Source organism: Phaenicophaeus curvirostris, chromosome 9 (genome assembly GCF_032191515.1).
Source record: "Phaenicophaeus curvirostris isolate KB17595 chromosome 9, BPBGC_Pcur_1.0, whole genome shotgun sequence".
NCBI lineage: Eukaryota > Metazoa > Chordata > Aves > Cuculiformes > Cuculidae > Phaenicophaeus > Phaenicophaeus curvirostris.
Genome location: NC_091400.1, coordinates 28835011 through 28852750, shown reverse-complemented (window position 1 = coordinate 28852750; position 17740 = coordinate 28835011). Strand labels below are relative to the sequence as shown.

At 38.7% G+C, this 17740-nt stretch overlaps 1 protein-coding gene across 1 annotated transcript in view; it reads left to right on the top strand.

Moving 5' to 3' along the window:
• The window catches only part of ADAM12 (ADAM metallopeptidase domain 12), a 183633-nt gene that overhangs the window by 151271 nt on the left and 14622 nt on the right, over nucleotides 1-17740 (top strand). Inside the window, exons 13-17 of the mRNA XM_069864168.1 lie at nucleotides 4025-4114; nucleotides 5645-5840; nucleotides 13091-13199; nucleotides 13297-13495; nucleotides 15931-16008. Of these exons, the coding sequence (XP_069720269.1) occupies nucleotides 4025-4114; nucleotides 5645-5840; nucleotides 13091-13199; nucleotides 13297-13495; nucleotides 15931-16008 (672 nt within the window). The remainder of the gene's footprint in view (nucleotides 1-4024; nucleotides 4115-5644; nucleotides 5841-13090; nucleotides 13200-13296; nucleotides 13496-15930; nucleotides 16009-17740) is intronic.

Genomic DNA, 17740 nt, shown 5'->3' with positions numbered 1-17740 from the left:
ATCCTTATCCCTTTGGCTTCCCATGTTCATTGGCTGTATTGAACTTCTCTCAGATTATCTGAATTAAGTACATTATCAGATGAAGGATTTGTTTCCTATGATAAAAATAGTTCTTCAGACAAAATAGATCGGGGCAATTAAAACAGCGAGATATTGTCTTGTCTATATGGTGTATTGGATTTACACAAGCCATAAGGATTTCCTGACACTTCATTCACTCTTCAGGGTAACCCGGTTGGAGGAGGCAGGCTTATCTTCTTATTTAAAGTCAATAGAGTGTAAGCAGCTTGCAAATGTCTTTCTAAACCAGTTATCTTTCCCATTTTCCCTTTTGGATGTTAGCAGTACCTTTCCAAGTCAAAGCCACTTAACGTCAGCAAACATTGACTTGATTTGCCTCTTCTTACTATGTTTTTTTCCTTCTTAATTATATTGGAAAACTGCAAAAATTATATTACTTTGGAATTTGCTGCTATAATCTCAGTTAGATTAGTTAATAATTCACTACTCAGTCATTTATACCAGCTGAGTTTTGACATAGTATTGCAACATTTTGTGGCATGGAAAGCTGTACACCAACATATGCTAGTTGTATTTTATCAGAGAGCAAAACTAAATATTAGTTTGAATATATAGATGTAGACATCTGGTAGGCATGTTTCTCCTTTATTCTAAGTAAAATATTAGCCCCATGTCGAGATGTGTGATCATAGGCATTCCTCAGCAGTAGGACAGAAAGGGACAGAAGGAGAGTCATGACTGTTGCCCACCTCCCACTCTTCAGACAACTCTAGAAACACTAATGCAGGAGGGACTGCTTGATCACCTCTATCCACACTACGGTCTCATCTGCATCAGACACTGGTCACCTTCTTGGGTATAACGGATGCTGCTGTGCCCATCGCCAGGCTAAGGGTGTAAGACCTGACCAAGGACGATGTTATCAATTAAGCCCCAACTTTGTTTTATTACCAAAAATATCTGACATGCTACAGTGTCTCTGGAAGGAGAGTTAATGCAGATTACACCTGGAAAGATAGAAGAAAGGGGGAAAAAAATAAAATCCTTGATGCCCGAGAAGTGAAAGGTGACAAATGTGGCTAATTTTACAATGTGCTGCAGGGGTGATCAGAAGACTACAAATTGGTAAACCAGAAGTGAGACAAATTACTTCCAAATGTAATTAAGAGCTAATGCCTGAACAGCTGTGACATGCCAGAGATGAGTCACCACACACAAGTTTTGTGCCAGGAAGCCTTGTCTTACAAACCTATCACAGTGTTTTAAAGAACTTAACAATTGGATGGAAAGGGACAATGCTGTCATTGCAGCCTGCTAGGGGTTCAGAAAGGCTTTAGACCAAAGCCTTTCACCAAAGCCTCATTAGGCGACTGAGCAGCTGTAGGATGAGAGAATATTGTATAGGCAAAAAATCGGCTTAAAAGACAAGAAGTAAAAACCAAGTATAAATCATCCATTTTATGCAGTGGAAGGAGATCTGTTGTGATATATCTATGAGATGTGTCCTGAGGACTACACAATTCAGCATATTCATAAACAGCTTGGGAAGAGGAATAGTCTTGAATTTGCTGATGATATTAGTTAGGATGGTAAAGATGAAAGCTGGCTGTGAAGAACTGCAGAGGAACCTTCTGAGACAGCTAGACTGGGCGTTAAGATGACAAATGGGATTCAGTGCAGATTGATGTATATTGCAAACATTCACATATACGATGATGGACTTTGAGCTGGCTCTGACCATAGAGGAACAAGACTTCATATTGCAATAAATAGTCACATGAAAATGTCATCTCAGTATTCAAGAGTGGTTTAAAAAGTAAATAGGCTGTTAGAAATTACTGGGGAAGAAATAGGAAAACAAAACAAAGCATCAGTAGGCCTCTGTAAATCTGCAGCGTGCTGCACCTGAAACCAAATGTGCATTTCTTTCCTACCCCTTCCTGATCTCAGGAAGGATAAAGCAGAATGAAGAAGTTTGAAAGAAAAGCAATAAGGTAGTTCAAAATTTTGGATGCGCTCTGGCTGGAAAAGAAGAAAATGAAGGAAAATGCAACAAAAGCTGATAAAATTGTGGGTGAAATTGAAAGAGGGAATAGGGAGCGATTGCCCCCCGACAAGAGCTGTGCAAATTAGGTCAGAAAAAGGCAGGCTTCAAACAAGCAGAAGGATCTGCTCCCTGGACTGTTCCAATTACTTCCGAGTTCCTTTCCATTGAATGTTACAGGTGATAGAAATGCCTGTGGAGCCAAGGGGAATCCAGGAGACTAGGACGGTATAATGTATACATTCTTGTCCTTGAGCATTTTATGCCGGCTACTGCCAGGGGGACACAAGGTTAGAAGGGTTATAGGCTGACCCAATGTGGCTTGTCTTGTGTTCTTAGAAAAGAGGGTGTGAAAACAAGACATCCTGTCTAAAGTATCTGGCGTCACGTGGGTGATGTCAGAATTGCTGTTGGGTTAGTCTGTTTGAGATACACTGATGACTCCAGGACACCTACACCAAGAAACCCAATTCCCTTCATTGCTGTTGTTACTAATAATAATAAACTTCAACACAGCACTAGTTTCCAGTGGCAGCCTCTAAGAGCCTCGTATTTTCTATTTGCTTGCTTGCTTATGTTAAAACCAGTCCTGACAATGTAATAGCCCAGGCACAAAACCTGTTCATCAAGCTTATTCCCTACAATAAGTAAGAAGTGAGTGAGCAATTGGAAATTTCAAAAGCTGCAGTAACATCTTTCAAAGGGCTATGTCTTTATCCCGACCTGCCTGTGGAATGCCAATTGCTTTCCACAGCTGGCTGGTGTACAGCCAGATGATGGGGTAGAGGAGCTGACTTTCAGAAGTATCTTAATTGAACTGACATTGCTTTCCTCCATTCTGCTCTTCTCAGATTGCTATTGAGGTGCATTTATAAAATATGCTTCTGTGTAGAGGAACATTACTTCTTAAATACAGCAGCTGCACGGAAATATTTGCATAGCCTATTGCCTTCCGGCATGATCAAAAATAAGTGCAGGAAGTTGTTCCGCTGTTTGAGAACAGCACAGTTAGCTTTGTATATTCAGGCAGATATTATCCAAGAAAACAAATCCTGAGAATCATTTTGCTCTTTATCTGTGAGTGCAGTCTTAGCCCTGTCTTCCAGTTGGGAAGCTTTACAAAAGCCAATAAAGTAACAAGAGGCTGTGAACATCATTCTAACCCACCTATTTTTCCTGTGTTCTCTATATTGTTAGTGATCCCTTGTTAAGTCAAACTGACTTAACACAGCTGAAGAGCAATTCTATCTGCTGCTATTTCTGCAAGTGAAATTCTAGCACAGCTGATGTAACTTGCAGCTTGTGACCATAATCTTGGAAAAACAAATTTGTTATTTTCTGAAGCTTCTTACAAGCTCATAATACTGAAAATAAAGTTTGCAAAAACCCACACATGCCACCGTCTAATCCATAAGCGTAACAGTGTGATGTATCTGTTAGTGAGAATGCAATTCATACTCATTTCATCACTCAAAGCTCTGCTACTGGCATACTCTGATAAGAGATGACATGGAACGGCAACCACCAGCCTCTGTGCAATACAGAAGTTTGGTGAGCAGCTATCACAAAACAGAGAGCTGTAGGGGTGATGCTCAGTGACTGTAACACAGGTCCTGGATCCTCAAAGGAGGCAAGGGAATCATGTCACTGCTTTTTGTGGAAATAAAATACTGTAGTAATACTACTGTATTAAGATTCGTATCAGAATACTTGAGTTGTTTGTGATATTTGGGATTGGATCCATAGCCAGAATAAACCAGTCTTCCTCGATGGCTTCTCTGGTTTTACTACAATTATTGTGCATGTTGATTCTAAGAACAGACAAGACTGTTTGAATCAAGTTTCATGTATAATTCATTATTTCATGCTTAGCTTTTCTTGGCAGGGCTATAGGCAGCCTCTTGATTTACAACTCACTGTGACTGAAAGTTGTCTGCTCTAAATTTATCCTCCATCTAGGAATGTACAAACCGGTGCTGCAATGCAACTACCTGTACTTTGAAACCGGGAGCAGTGTGTGCACATGGGCTTTGCTGCGAAGACTGCCAGGTAAACTGAAGGAAACCTTTCTTATCTATGTGGGATAGGCAGGATTCTGCAGTCTTCACAACTGCAGGGCAGTAAGCAAGAATATAGAACAAGCAAATTGGCAGCATTAAGCATTAGGACACTTGCATTTCATGTAAAAAAAAGTAAAAAAATAATCTCAAAATACAACAGTTATTGGAGGAGCAGATCAACAGGCTTTGTTAGTGGTGTCTGTGCTGTGTGTAGCTACTTTATTTGCTCATACAAAACCTCTTCTTTTGTCATGAACTTTTGTTTGCTTTGATTTTTTTTCATGCTTATACGGATGCTGTGCTCTGGCAAGAAGTCATTAAATGCTGGGCCCTCTTTTTAAGGGAAGATTCTTAAAATATTAATTCTGTCAACAGCATATATATTTTTAATGGCAGATATCAGCTCTTGTAAACTCCTAACATACTGTAAAAAGCTAACTTGCCACAGGCATTTACCTTCTTGAATCCTCAGACCATCTCTTGCATATGGGCTAATAAAGCTTTCAGCAAGTTTCCGTTGTGTCTGTGATGTCACCTGCCTAAAAGCTCAGTAGAAGCAAGGTATCAAAACCACTAACAAATGAATGCTTTTTAGTGAGATCGACCTTCATGTCTTTTTGCTTTTTACCAGAGGGGCTGCAGTGATGAGGTTAAAATTCTGTGCTGCTCCCAGAGCACACCGCTCTTTTGTGGTTGTTGTGGATAAGTGAATGTTCAGCCTGGCATTGCCTACTAGTTGCCTTCAGCTCTGAAAAAAATGTAGTTATCCAGAGAAAACAGGAAAGGAACATTTACAAAAATAATTTGAAGGTGATCTTGATGCTCATGGCAGAGTGACATTTCCATGAGGAAATGCACTTCCATCCCAGGAAGCTGTAAGGCAGCTGAATCCAGAGTCGGATGGGCTGGTGGGAGGTGGTGGAGTCACCTTCCCTGGAGGAGTTTAAGGGACAGGTGGACGAGGTGCTGAGGGACATGGGTTAGTGTTTGATAGGAATGGTTGGACTCAATCATCCGATGGGTCTCTTCCAACCTGGTGATTCTATGATTCTATAACATCTAATGTTATGTGATCAGCTGGTTGCCCTGGTCATTGCTGTGTTGTTATAGCTGTGTGGATGAAAGTGGTTTTGGTCTGAGTTTTGGTCAGTGCTACAGAGCATCCTTGGCAGTGCAGCTCAAAATGTTTCTATGCCTGCCTGTTTAGGCACGATTGCAGGAGGCACGCTGATAGCTTTGGTGTCTATTTGAAAACAAACAAAAAGGCTGGATTTACCTTCTGACCTGAGCCATGTTTGCAGCTCTGCAAGTTCAGTTTGGCCCTCCTTCCTGCCAAACCCTTTGCAACACATGTCAAGTAAAAGTATTTAAAGAGCTGCATATTCATTTCACTGTCCTCTGCGGTCAGTTGGTGCAGAGCCAGCGGAAAAAAGCAATTCATGCGCTGCATGGGTTATATCACTGCATAACTCTTATTGATTGGAATTATAACAGTTCAGGGGTTCTGTTTGTTTTGCAGTTAAAACCAGGGGGAATTTCTTGCCGAGAGTCAAGTAATTCCTGTGATCTGCCAGAGTTTTGCACAGGAGCCAGCCCTCACTGCCCTGCTAACGTATACCTGCACGACGGGCACGCGTGCCACAGGGTGGATGGCTACTGCTACAATGGCATTTGCCAGACCCACGAACAGCAGTGCATCACCCTCTGGGGCCAAGGTGAGTCTGAGAAACAGGAGATCCGTTTGTGAGATAGACTTGGAAAATAAAAAAAAGTGCGTGATTATAGATGGAGGAATTTTATACAGTACCAATCTGTATCTATTCTTTTCTCAAACAGAGAAGTGAATAATGAAGGAATCATTTTGTGATTCATTTTATCCTTGATTTGCAGTCATGTTCATTTCTTGCAGCAGGAGGTAGAGAGCAACAGTAACTAGGTTCATTCTGCAACACTGCTGCAAATGGCTAAGTGAACTTAGACAAATCATTTAATACTGGCTTTGATATGGCTTTATGTCATCCTACAAGGTGCTGAATGCTCTTGACAAGTTGAATTTGCATCCCTTTTCAGACTGGTATGTAAGCTGTCTTCTGTGCTCTAAACTGTTCATCAGCAAAACTTATATGTCTGTGTACATCCCGAAACAGAGTTCAGTATTTGACATTAATGTAATATTCTTGTATCTTTGAGTGTATTTTACTAATTGGTGTTACCCTGTTAGCCTATCTCCTAAGTACTCTAAGTACAGTATGCACCCAAGCAGAAAGAGATTTTATTCTCCCATGGGAATTTACTTACTTTTTGCAAAAATCTGATAGTATGAGTTTTTGGGTCATCCAAAACAGATAATAGCCTAGGAGAGCCACTCACCTTTCTGTAATGTCCTTTGGCCCTTTCACTGAAATACGAGTACTAACTGAGCATTTTGCTATTGCCTGCTGCATTGGTGGGGACAAGTTATGTGTCCTTCAGTATCTCACTTGCCCCATTTCTCAAATGGGAAAACCACTTTTACCTCTCCTGAAGAGAAGCATTATTTAGGGCTAGATTTAACTATCTATTTTAAACTATTTTTTCTGGCTCCTTTAGTCTCTTTCAATTTAGTATCTCTCTGCCTTTAACTGTTCCAATACTTATATATCAATCTAATGACACATTCATGCTTCCCTCGGTCAAAACTTCATCAGAAGTCTATTGAAGAATTTATCTCTTAACAGGGACTTGGACTATTCATAATTTTTGTTTTAAAGAGCATTAAGACATCTCAAGAAATAATGCCACTCATACAGCTAATAGGTTAGCTTGGTCATGTATGTATAAGAACACGTTAGCAGAGTTCCAGTTCAAAATTAAACTCCCCATGTGGAACAAACCGTATACCTGAAACACTCCTCTGCATCCCACTCGCATCATAGAGTTAATATGAGCTCATATAGGCATGTAAAATTATAGCCTCCAGTCTTAGTCATACTGGGATTTTTAATCCCTTGGATACAGAGACATTTTGTCTTGTATAAAGCAAAATCTCCTTACAAACCAGTTTCCCATGCCATGTAAAGTTACTCAGTCAGACTGTTAATAATTTCAGTTGCTGAGAAAAATTCAGCTAAAGGTCAGAGAGCTGAATTGCTGCAGCTCCCTTGCCAGGTCTGTTTCCTAAGGCAACAAGTCCTCCAACCCCCCCAGGCTCCTCTAATTCTTTCTTGTCTTCCTTCTTGGGACTATTCAATGTGGGCACTGCTGTGCAGGGAGTCTCCAGTGGTCAAGGCTATGTGGGTCTTCTCATGAGAAAGATGACTTTGTTAAGAACAGAGCTCGAACAGCCTTTCACTGGAATACCCTTATCTATCTTGGGAATATACAGGGATAAAGATTTTGAAAGGGAGGGTGGGCCACTTCCAAACCTGAACTTAAAGAGCTGATTCTGATCACAGCGTTGGAAGTATGGATTACAAATAATGCCAGTAAAGTAAAACTTAAAGCAGAGACTGGGTTCAAGCAAAAAAAACAAGGCCTGTACTCTGGATTTAAGGGCTAGGAATGTGAATATCCAGTCAATTGGTGACATCTGGTTGGAATATGAACTGACAGATGCAGGGTGGAATAGGAAGAGGGCTAGGTGGGCTATACAGTCAGAACAATATTATAGAACAGATAAAAAATCTTTCCTTCCAGCCTTGCTTCTAGCAATAAGGGACCTGCCATTCTAAGATGTTATCTCTGGACATCATATCAGGAAGATACATTCAAAACTTTTACCACATTTTTGTAGCTGATTAAAATTATTTTTAACAACTATGTATGTTGGAGTAGAGTGAAGATGTATAAATACCATAAAGAGAAAACAGATTGTAGTTGATTTACATTAATACCTCTTTTCTTCTAGCCGGTAGGAGAGAACAAAATGCAGAACAAAATACCATGACTTTTCTTAAAATAATATTCAGTATATTGAATTCCGTATTAATGTCTTCTTCTGTATGCCTATATTTATTCATCAGATTGCAGATGTCCAGTATCCCAGTGATAAATGTCAATCTTAATATTTGTAGATCTAGATAAAGAAAAATGATAAGCACTGTCAGAGCTTGTTAACATTAGGCTGAGCAGTAAGAATGTTTTCGGAAAGAAATACTTGGACTTCCTTGGATTTTTTTGGTACTTTCAATAGATAAATTCAAATCAAATGGAGGAATACTTTTTGCTCTTCCCTATCTGTAGTAGCATGGAAAGCTTGGAGTGAAAGAGGGGAGAAGCACTTGGGTACAGTCTGAAACTAACCGTAAATTCCACTTAAAGCCCAAGTTTATTTCAGTCTGCTCTTAGAACACACAGATTTCTCTATTCTCTCTGACCTTAATTCATGTCATTTTTATCCTTAGGGAGAAACGTGAATGAATTGCTTGTGACCTTTTTGTTTCATATTCAGAAAGATCAAATTGCACTTCTCTGACCTATTGATAGTAGTGTGACTGGAAGATACATCGATAGTAATGTGTTTATGTAATGTCTGGTACTCCATTGGCATTTTCTGGGAGCAACTAGATACACAGAAAAAGCTACTTAACAGAGAGAAATTATTGATTACTAAGGAATAGAAAGCTCTTAGATTTAGATTCATGGCTTTTTCTATTGACAAGAAAATGATTCTTTAGGGAAGGAAAGGAGATATTTGTCAGTGTGGTTTCCTACTTTTCCCCGAGAAAAAAAACGAACAATGATTTGGGGGAGCCAATGGCAGGCATTGATTTAATAATTAGAACATACTTAAATTTGTTGTGTAGACACAGCCCCTTCTTTAGGCAGGAACAGTCTTAGCTTTATTGTCACAGAGGTCTGTCACTGGTGGAACAGCTTTTGCAGTTTTTCCAGGTACAATCGCATCAGGAAAATAAGTTGGCTTCCCCACCCAAGTCAGTTGACCAAACCATTACTAGCTGGGAGTGGTTTATTGGCAAAAATACTGATATATCCAAGCACCATAAAGACCTGAATTCAGTAAACTCAAACTATTTTGATCATCACAGTTTTATGACTAGGCCTTTTCTTTGAAGATGTGAAAGGCATTTTCTCAGAGGTTGTGAGCACTAGTATACTCCTTAAATGCAAAAAGGTAACAGCCCAATCCCATTCTTGCACAGACTTAACAACAAGGATCACCCAGATGAAAAGAGGCCAAGGGGAACTTGTGGGAATTTTGGTTTGTATCATCAGTGCAGTAAAACAAACTTAATGAGATATAAAATGCAGGTACAAATCATGTAACGGAGAACTGTATTTTTATGCTTATATTTATTTATACAGTTAGAATACTCTGAGCAATGGAACTCCCATCTTTTACTTAGGGTAGGGGGTCTCCCTTTGACAATCATATACACTGTATAACATCTTTATTTTCCGCCATCAGCCTGATAACGGGTGTTTCTCTGCTCTTGGAATCAGCACCATGGTCAGAAATGTCTCTCTTTTTTTCAGGAGATGGTGAAGGTATTTTTTTCATTGCAGCAGGTCTTGCTCTGGTCTGAAAAGACACAGGATTTCTGTATCACTTCCAGAAGCACAGAAGATTTTTCTTTTTTTCTTTTTTGCAATCATATAGGGAAAGAAGTGGGCTCATCAATATACACATTTGGAGAAAAAAAAAGGCTCCAGGCTGACAGCTGCAGTGGTGAGCTTTGACCTTCTGCAGTTTCAAATGGCTGATTTAATCCCTTGAATGAGGTGTGGTGTGGAAAGGCCGACAGGACCTTAATTAGAGGGTCACAATACCATAATTATCAATAGCAAAGTGAAATAAACTCTGCTCATCCAGCTCAAAGCACTTAATAACCACTAGAAATCTTTCACAAATCATTTTGCTTTTGCCTACAGAGGTAGAAAAATAGAGAAAGACAGGACTTTCTGCTCCAGTTTATATGGTGTAATCATGATAAATGGGTTTCCTTCAGAAATACAACATTACAATTCTCTTCTGTAGGCATCCTCTGAAATCCTCCTTTTAACTTGGTAGCTCCATCTGTTCAGCTTCTTGCACTCTGATCTGTTTTCATCTATAAAAATGTCCAAATATTGTGAGAAACCAGTCAGGAGAGGGACAGCCATCTGAATCCCAAGCAACAGCATGTTTTCGTTTGATACCAAAGACAGAAACTGAAGCTGGATTTTGGTTTCCAAGACACAGATGATCATTGGGTACCAGGTGTTTTCATACACAGACTGCTCTGAGCTTGGCAGGGGAGCATTTTTTTGTACTCTATGAGATCTGTTTTCTTGTCAAGTATTATTGGTTGGAGTTAAAACTCACTGTCTAATCCCTGTAAGGATGCTGCAGATGTGCTCTTCTCCCTGCAGGCTAATTTCCATCATGAATTCTATACTCAAAAAACTCAACCAAGCAAAAAAAAAATTTCACCAGGTGAAAAAAGAAGATAAGTACCTCAAACTCTCGTAGTATTTCACTAAGCCCTTTCTCTTTTTAACATCATTTCTTTAATAAGCCTTTGTTAGGTCTCTTACAGTCAAAGCACAGGATATGAGCATTCATTTTGCTTTTGGCAGCTTTTAGAGCCACGTTCCACTCTGTGGAAAATGTGTCTATGCTCTGGGCTGTACCTGATGCATCTCCAAGGAGGCCTCCAGTCATTGCAATGATGGGTCACGAGGCTCTTCACCAAGAAAATGGAGACCCATAGCAATTGCATATGATCATGGTAGATTGGTAGGGTGCTTACTTTTTTGGTAAGGTCTGAGCAAGTCGGTCTTTGTAAATGTGGGAGAAAAAGCAGTTTTACTTGACCTCTTGCTTACAGCATGATTTTTTTCCTTCCCTTCTAAAGCTGGCATAGTATATGCACATGTTAATGTTTGTATCGAGCTGAATAGTTAATGTGCCTGCCCTGGAAAGATGAGGAGAAATCTACATGCTGAAAATGGAAAATTTGCTTTTGCTTTTTTGCACAGTGCCTTGTCTGGATGCTTTTGTTGATTTTTTGATTATTGCTTGTGGTTTAATGAAAAAAAGTGAAAGAATCCTATGTGAGTCTCTTTTAATAGTTCCAGATTTGAGAAATATTCTGAACTCAGCAAGCTTGATCATAATCTTCCAAAGAATTTCAAGCTCTTGTCCTGCTCTCCAGGGAATCAGCAGCTCATATTCTGTTCCTTCTATGCCTTTCTTTCTGAGGTTTCCCATTTCAGTATGTAAAAATGTTAGAAGGAAAAGAAGGTGACATCTTAAGCCTCTGTAATATTTTGTCCTTAATAGCATTAGATTGCTGTTCAGCTGTATACAGTATTAGTCAAGCTTCGGACTGTGAAATGCAGATAATTAATTGAGGCTTTAATCTCTGAGTTATTAGTGAAAAGATCCACACTAACTGGAAGTTTTACAATCATATTTATATTTTATTCTCCAGGAATTTGACCTCATTTTTTTAAAAAAACTTCTTCTTTGAAGGCGTTCAAATTCAATCTGCAGAATGGTTTAAATAAATATGTTTTACCCACAGATAGAAGCATACGCATTTAGAAGTGGCTCAAAACATCTGAAAAAAAAATGTAGTGTTAACTCAGATATCCTGTCTCTGTTAAGGATCAGGAAACACTGTAGAAATGGTATATTCTCAGCCTTGAGGCTATCACATCATTTCTTGCCAGTTCTTTTTGCTTTAGTTTGGCTGATCTATCAAAAGTACAAAAATGTATCTAGCAGCTATCTGTTAAGAATTTTAGCCCGTGTATCTCCTTACGACATCATCTCCTCAAAGCAAAGCTGTCTGTTGGAGTAGTTGAAATGTTGGCAATGACTTGATTGTGCTATTTATTATCTTCATGGAAAAAAACTATGGGGTAGTAAAGGGCTTTAGCAAAGGACCTCTTAATCTCACAAAAAGCAGCAATTATTGGCTGGAAGTACAATAAAAGCCACACTTCACATTAGAACAAAGGTATTAAACTCTAATACATGGATTGATTAATCATTGCTACAGTAAATCCAGGGAAGTAGATCCTCTGCCTCTGAGACATTTCAGATGAATACATGTATTTTCCCCTAGAAGATATTCAGTTTTTGGTCATAATCTGGAAAAAAAATGGGCAGGAGATTGTCTGTATAAGACATTAGAACAGATGTTCTAATAGTGCCTTTTAACTTCTAAAATGTAGGGATGAGTTTTCTGTCTGCACAAGCATTTCCAGTCCCATCAGGGACATTTGTTTGCTGTCAGGATATGTCTCCATCATAAAAGGCTATGGTAGATAAGAGCCAGATGCTTCTGTCTTCCCAGATTCCTAATTCAACCACCATGTTAGAAATGACCCTTTCAAGCTAGACTTTCCTCTCAGTAGTGAATTTACTGAGGATTAAGGTGGGGATGGGTTCTCTTCCTTTCCCCCATACATGTTACTCAGCTCGAGGTAACAATAGTGTATTCTCTTTGCCATGTCACATGTTCATGTTTTTACAGTCACATAGCACTCTAGTTTGAAACTGGATTTTTTTGCTAGTTTCTTCTTGTTCTGAATTGCACTTAAAAAGACCTTTCTTGAAAAGTATATTCTTTGGCTTCAACTCTTGGGCTTTCACTTGAATCACATGGATTCCTGTAAAAGATGGGAGTTAACTTACCAGTTGTCCTTTGTCTTTCTTCACCAAACTAGATTTGGCATTTGCTAAAAGTTTTTGCATCCTAGGAGGATTCACAAGAGGGGTATAGTCTAGAGATATTCTGAAAGACAATGAGTTCTGCATTGTCTATTGCTCAGCATTACCAAGAGAGATAAATAGCAATGGAAAGCTGCACATTCAGGCTCTTTGATTAGCATGCTGATCCAGCACAACTGTTTTGTTGTGCTTCATCAATATGCAGATCACATCTTATCTTCCCCTAAAGCATCAGTGGAGCTCAAAGAAAATTATTAAAAACACCTTGTATGAGATGAAAGTTCTGATTAGGTTTTGTTTCAGGTGCGAAACCTGCTCCTGGGATCTGCTTTGAGAGAGTCAATTCTGCAGGTGATCCTTACGGCAACTGCGGCAAAGACTCCAAGAGCTCCTTCGCTAAATGTGAACCCAGGTAGGGTGTCTCCTACAAACACAGGAGCAGATGCATGGTGGTGGGAGAGGGATCATCACATTTAAAACTAATATTTGATTTTGTTTGTTTCCTTCAGAGATGCTAAATGTGGAAAAATTCAGTGTCAAGGAGGAGCAAATCGACCTGTAATTGGTACCAACGCTGTTTCCATAGAAACTAATATCCCACTTCAGGAAGGTGGCAAGATTCTGTGTCGTGGTACCCATGTGTATTTGGGCGATGATATGCCCGACCCTGGTCTTGTGCTGTCAGGAACCAAGTGTGAAGATGGAAAAGTAAGGTTCTGAAATACTCCCACACAGGAGTACCCAACTGCCTCCATGCTGCCAAGTATTTTGTACTAAACTGACCTGGATTTGCTTTGGGATTTTCTTGTCCACAAAAGAATGGTTTCTCATGCCCACATTGAATCAGATTTTTACTCCCTTCTTCTTTTGGCCACTTTTCTGGATTAAAGATTTGCAGATGCAGTGAAAGTTGCTTAAGTTTATAACTGATTTTTTGAGGACAGTCCCAAGTCCTTGTAGGCCAGAGGTTTTCTGCGAAGTACAGCAAAATACGTGGTGGGATTGTTAATGAATTTCTGAGTTCAATGTATTCCCTTTCCCAATGAGTATGGCATTGCAAAATTGTCATTAGCTTCCCTTTAGGTTTCAAAATGTATTACATCTACTGATTATGGCTCCCCCCTTTTTTTCTTTCTTGCAGGAAAAGCTATTTCTGTATGCACTATTAGAAAAATATAAACTCATTGATGTCCAACATCCAAAACTGATTCTTGCAATCATATTTTGCAATCTTTGTTAATTATCCAGTGTGAATGTAGAACAAATTTCACATGGCTGCCTCGTTTTCGGGTTTTCTTTTGTGAGGAAAGGAACAGAGAAATACAGAGAAATGTGGGAGATAGCCATGAGTTTACAGGAGAGAGCAATGGAAAAGAGCCCAAAAACTATTGAAATGAAGGAGGTTTCCATACACCCAGTGGATTACTTGCAATAAGGAGGAAAAAAAAAAAAAGAGAATGCTTTGGTAATCTGTGGTAAATTCAAATAAGCCTCTGAATTTCTCAGTGCTTTTGAGTTATGTTGGATTATCACACTGCATTGGGAACAGGTTTAAAATATGTCCCTTGTGAAATTACAGTTTTGCTACAGGAAAACAACCCTAACAACATTTCAAAGTCAATCTGTTATAAAATGTGTTTTCAAAGAAAATTCAAGGCTGGGAAAGCACCCCATTATGTTTTACTAATGAGTATTTAATCTTTCTAATCTATCTAATCATACACATACACACTATAGAATACACAGGCTAATACTTACGAAATTGTATGTTTTATTTTGAGGACATTAGTGCGTTTGTATTATGGATTAAGAATATGAATTTAAATATTCTTGAGTTTTCTAAGATGAAGACACACAATTTGAAATGCAGCCATTTTAATGTGATCAGAATTCTGTGAGCTACTGCACTATGAATATTTGAATTGTGAATACTGCTGTAATCAGACCATATTCTCTACATGCATGCATGTTTATGCCAATTCACTCTAATTTCCTTTCCATTTTTCCTTCTCCCCAGGGGATAAGTGCCCTGATTAAGCATCCCTGTCATCTCCTTCAACACTATTCTCTGCTTAATGCTAATTATTGTGACTGACTTTTAGTACTACTGAACTCAATTGCAGTTAAACATGAGCAAAATTATGCAGTGATTTTTTTTCTTTTTTTCTTCCTGGTCAACATAGCGTAGTAAAAGTTATTCCAGTTCTAGTTTCTTCTTTTTTTTCAGTTTTATGTAGGATAATATCTCATTACTAGCATATTTATCAGTCATCTGATTGTTTGATGGCATTATTAGATGGTACTAATCTTCCATACCCTCAGTTTTCAGCAATATATGCAGACTGAAGCTTACCTATTTGACTAGAAAACAAAATTTGCATATGCTATTGGTTTACTTCCTATTCCTCTATGATTTTTATTATTCTCTAAATATGGTTGGTTTATATTTCACACTAAAAATGCATGGGAAAACTCTTAGAAAGGCTTCAGTTTTGCTGAAGAACAATAAGCTCATGTTTACCAGTGACCTTAGCTACTAATTCAGGCTGTCCTGGGTCCAAATTCTGTACTGGCACAATTTAATATTGTGCTATTGATATAAACAGAACTATGCTAATTTACACCGCAAGGGAACTTGAACCTTGAGGAATCATCTGCTGCTGTGAAGACATGAATGCAGCCAGATCGGGTACATGAAAAAATATTGCTCAATACATTCCTAGTCCTGAAAAAATGTAAATTACTGTTTTTCAAATTGGCATAAAGAATATCTCCAAACCCCAGTGGCTCACCACTAGTTCCACTTCAGCGAAACTGTGAATGTTTATTTACACAGGCTCAGCATACCAACCAAAGATGAACTATGTCTGAAATTCAGTATTGGCCAGAATGCCAATCAAGAATAGTACTCAACTTCCACAGATTAGGATTTAAAAGCCTACAAAAGAATGAGAAGACGACACAGAGTTCCAGTGTCTTTATCTTTTTGTCAATGTGACGTTGTCAATGCAGCATGTGTACTGGGAAACCTTTAACTGCTAGAAGAACCATTGATGGATGACCAGATATACAGAGAGGGATGGGATGCCTTGTGAGCATCACAGTTCTGTCCTTATTAAAACTCCTTTTCTCTTATTTTGCAGATTTGCCTTAACCGCCGGTGCCAGAATACAAGTGTTTTTGGTGTACATAAATGTGCAACAAAGTGCCATGGACGTGGAGTAAGCATTATAGCAACACTTTTTTTACAGTCAGTCAGTAAACACTGGACAAGAAATCATTCTACATTATAGCTCTGGGACCTATGATTGTTTGTAATATATCAGTCACAGTCACTGTAATACTTTTTTATTATGTATTTCTGTTTCAAATGATGTCCCTTATGTGAACAGCAAGAAATGGAATTATTTTTCTTTAACAAAGGAATATTTATCAGGTAGCAATAATCTTGTTCATAATTAACAGTCTGTGATAAAAAGGAATTTTGTCATCTTCAAAGTGATTTTAAGTCTAACATGCCTTCATGAAGAATTCCCATTAACATTTAAAAAAAATACAATTTCTATGTGGATATAGAAAAATTAAAACATGCATTTGAATTGACATTCAAACGGAACAGCGTTTCCAAGAGTATTAAAGTAAGGTAAAAACCTATTGATGAGTTTCATGGTCTGAAAGATGAAAAAATTGATGATATCAGTTAATAACATAAAAGTGGTTTGAAATGTAATTTATTATGAAAATGATAATTATGTCCAGCTATGCCTTATTAACCTTGATTTGCTGATGATCTGTTTGTGTCTGTGAAAAGCTGTGGCAACCACACTGGAAGAGCCATAGGAAATTCTCTACCCTCTCCTGAGGAGGGATTTTAATTTGATTTAACTTATTTTATCATCCCATATTTGAAAAACAGAGCACTGTTGACAGGGCTGCATGTTATCATTGTGCTGGAATGAGCTTCAGCTTAGACAAGCGTCTTTATGTCTGTACAATGGGGAACCTCTGGTGACTCCTGAGTAACAAAAAGTGACCTCGTGGAACTGTAGATGAGAACTCCTGTGGTGCTTTAATTTGAAGAATAATGTTTAATGAATCATATTTTTAATTATCTTGCTGTCTTTGAAAAGTAAATCTTATTTTTTTAATTTTACATGACCATAGCCAGTCTAAGCTATGTGAATGATATTTTAATACTCTGCAGACACAGGCAGTATGGTCTTTCTAAAAGCCTGCCAGCTGACCTTGCCAGAAAAATGCATATTTGCAAATTCCTGTGAAGTAACTAGTGTCCTACTGAGCAACCCATTTATTAATCTGTCGTGTAGTTTCTCCATGGTGGTTGTAGATCAGTGATGATCAGTGTCAGCACAGAATTTAGGACCATATTGATAATTAACCCTAAGCTCAAAAACTTTATTTAAAAATCAGTTTGAGCCTGTAACTCTGCCATCTCTGTCCCATGCAACAGCATTTTTTGGCCCGTTCATTTCACATACTCTGTTGATACAGCATAGAGCTTTGGCCTCTGTATTAGTCACAAAGCCACTGCTTGGATGGTAGCAAAAGGAAATTAAAATGGGTATTTGGGACTGTGGAACCTTTTGAGGAAAAAAAATGAGTCTACTAGCTCATTCTGGTCTGTGGGAACAAAATGATGTTAATGGTGTTCTCCAGTCCTTTGCAGCTCTCTTGTTCTGCAGGGAACATTTGGTAAATCAAGTCTTCCTAGTTGCTTCTCAGCTCAGATTAAAAAGATTGAGGACTCTATAGGCAGAGCAGGTGTGATATCAAAGGGAGGGTTTCCTCAGCCCTGATTCGCTTCACATGTTCTTCCAGCAACTGGTTTATCTTAAAGCTGAGGCATCTGAGCAGTGGAAAAATCAGTATGCACCCTCGTGCAAGCTCTTGATGGACAGGAGTGTTCCAGTGGGCTGACAAAGCCTACAGCCC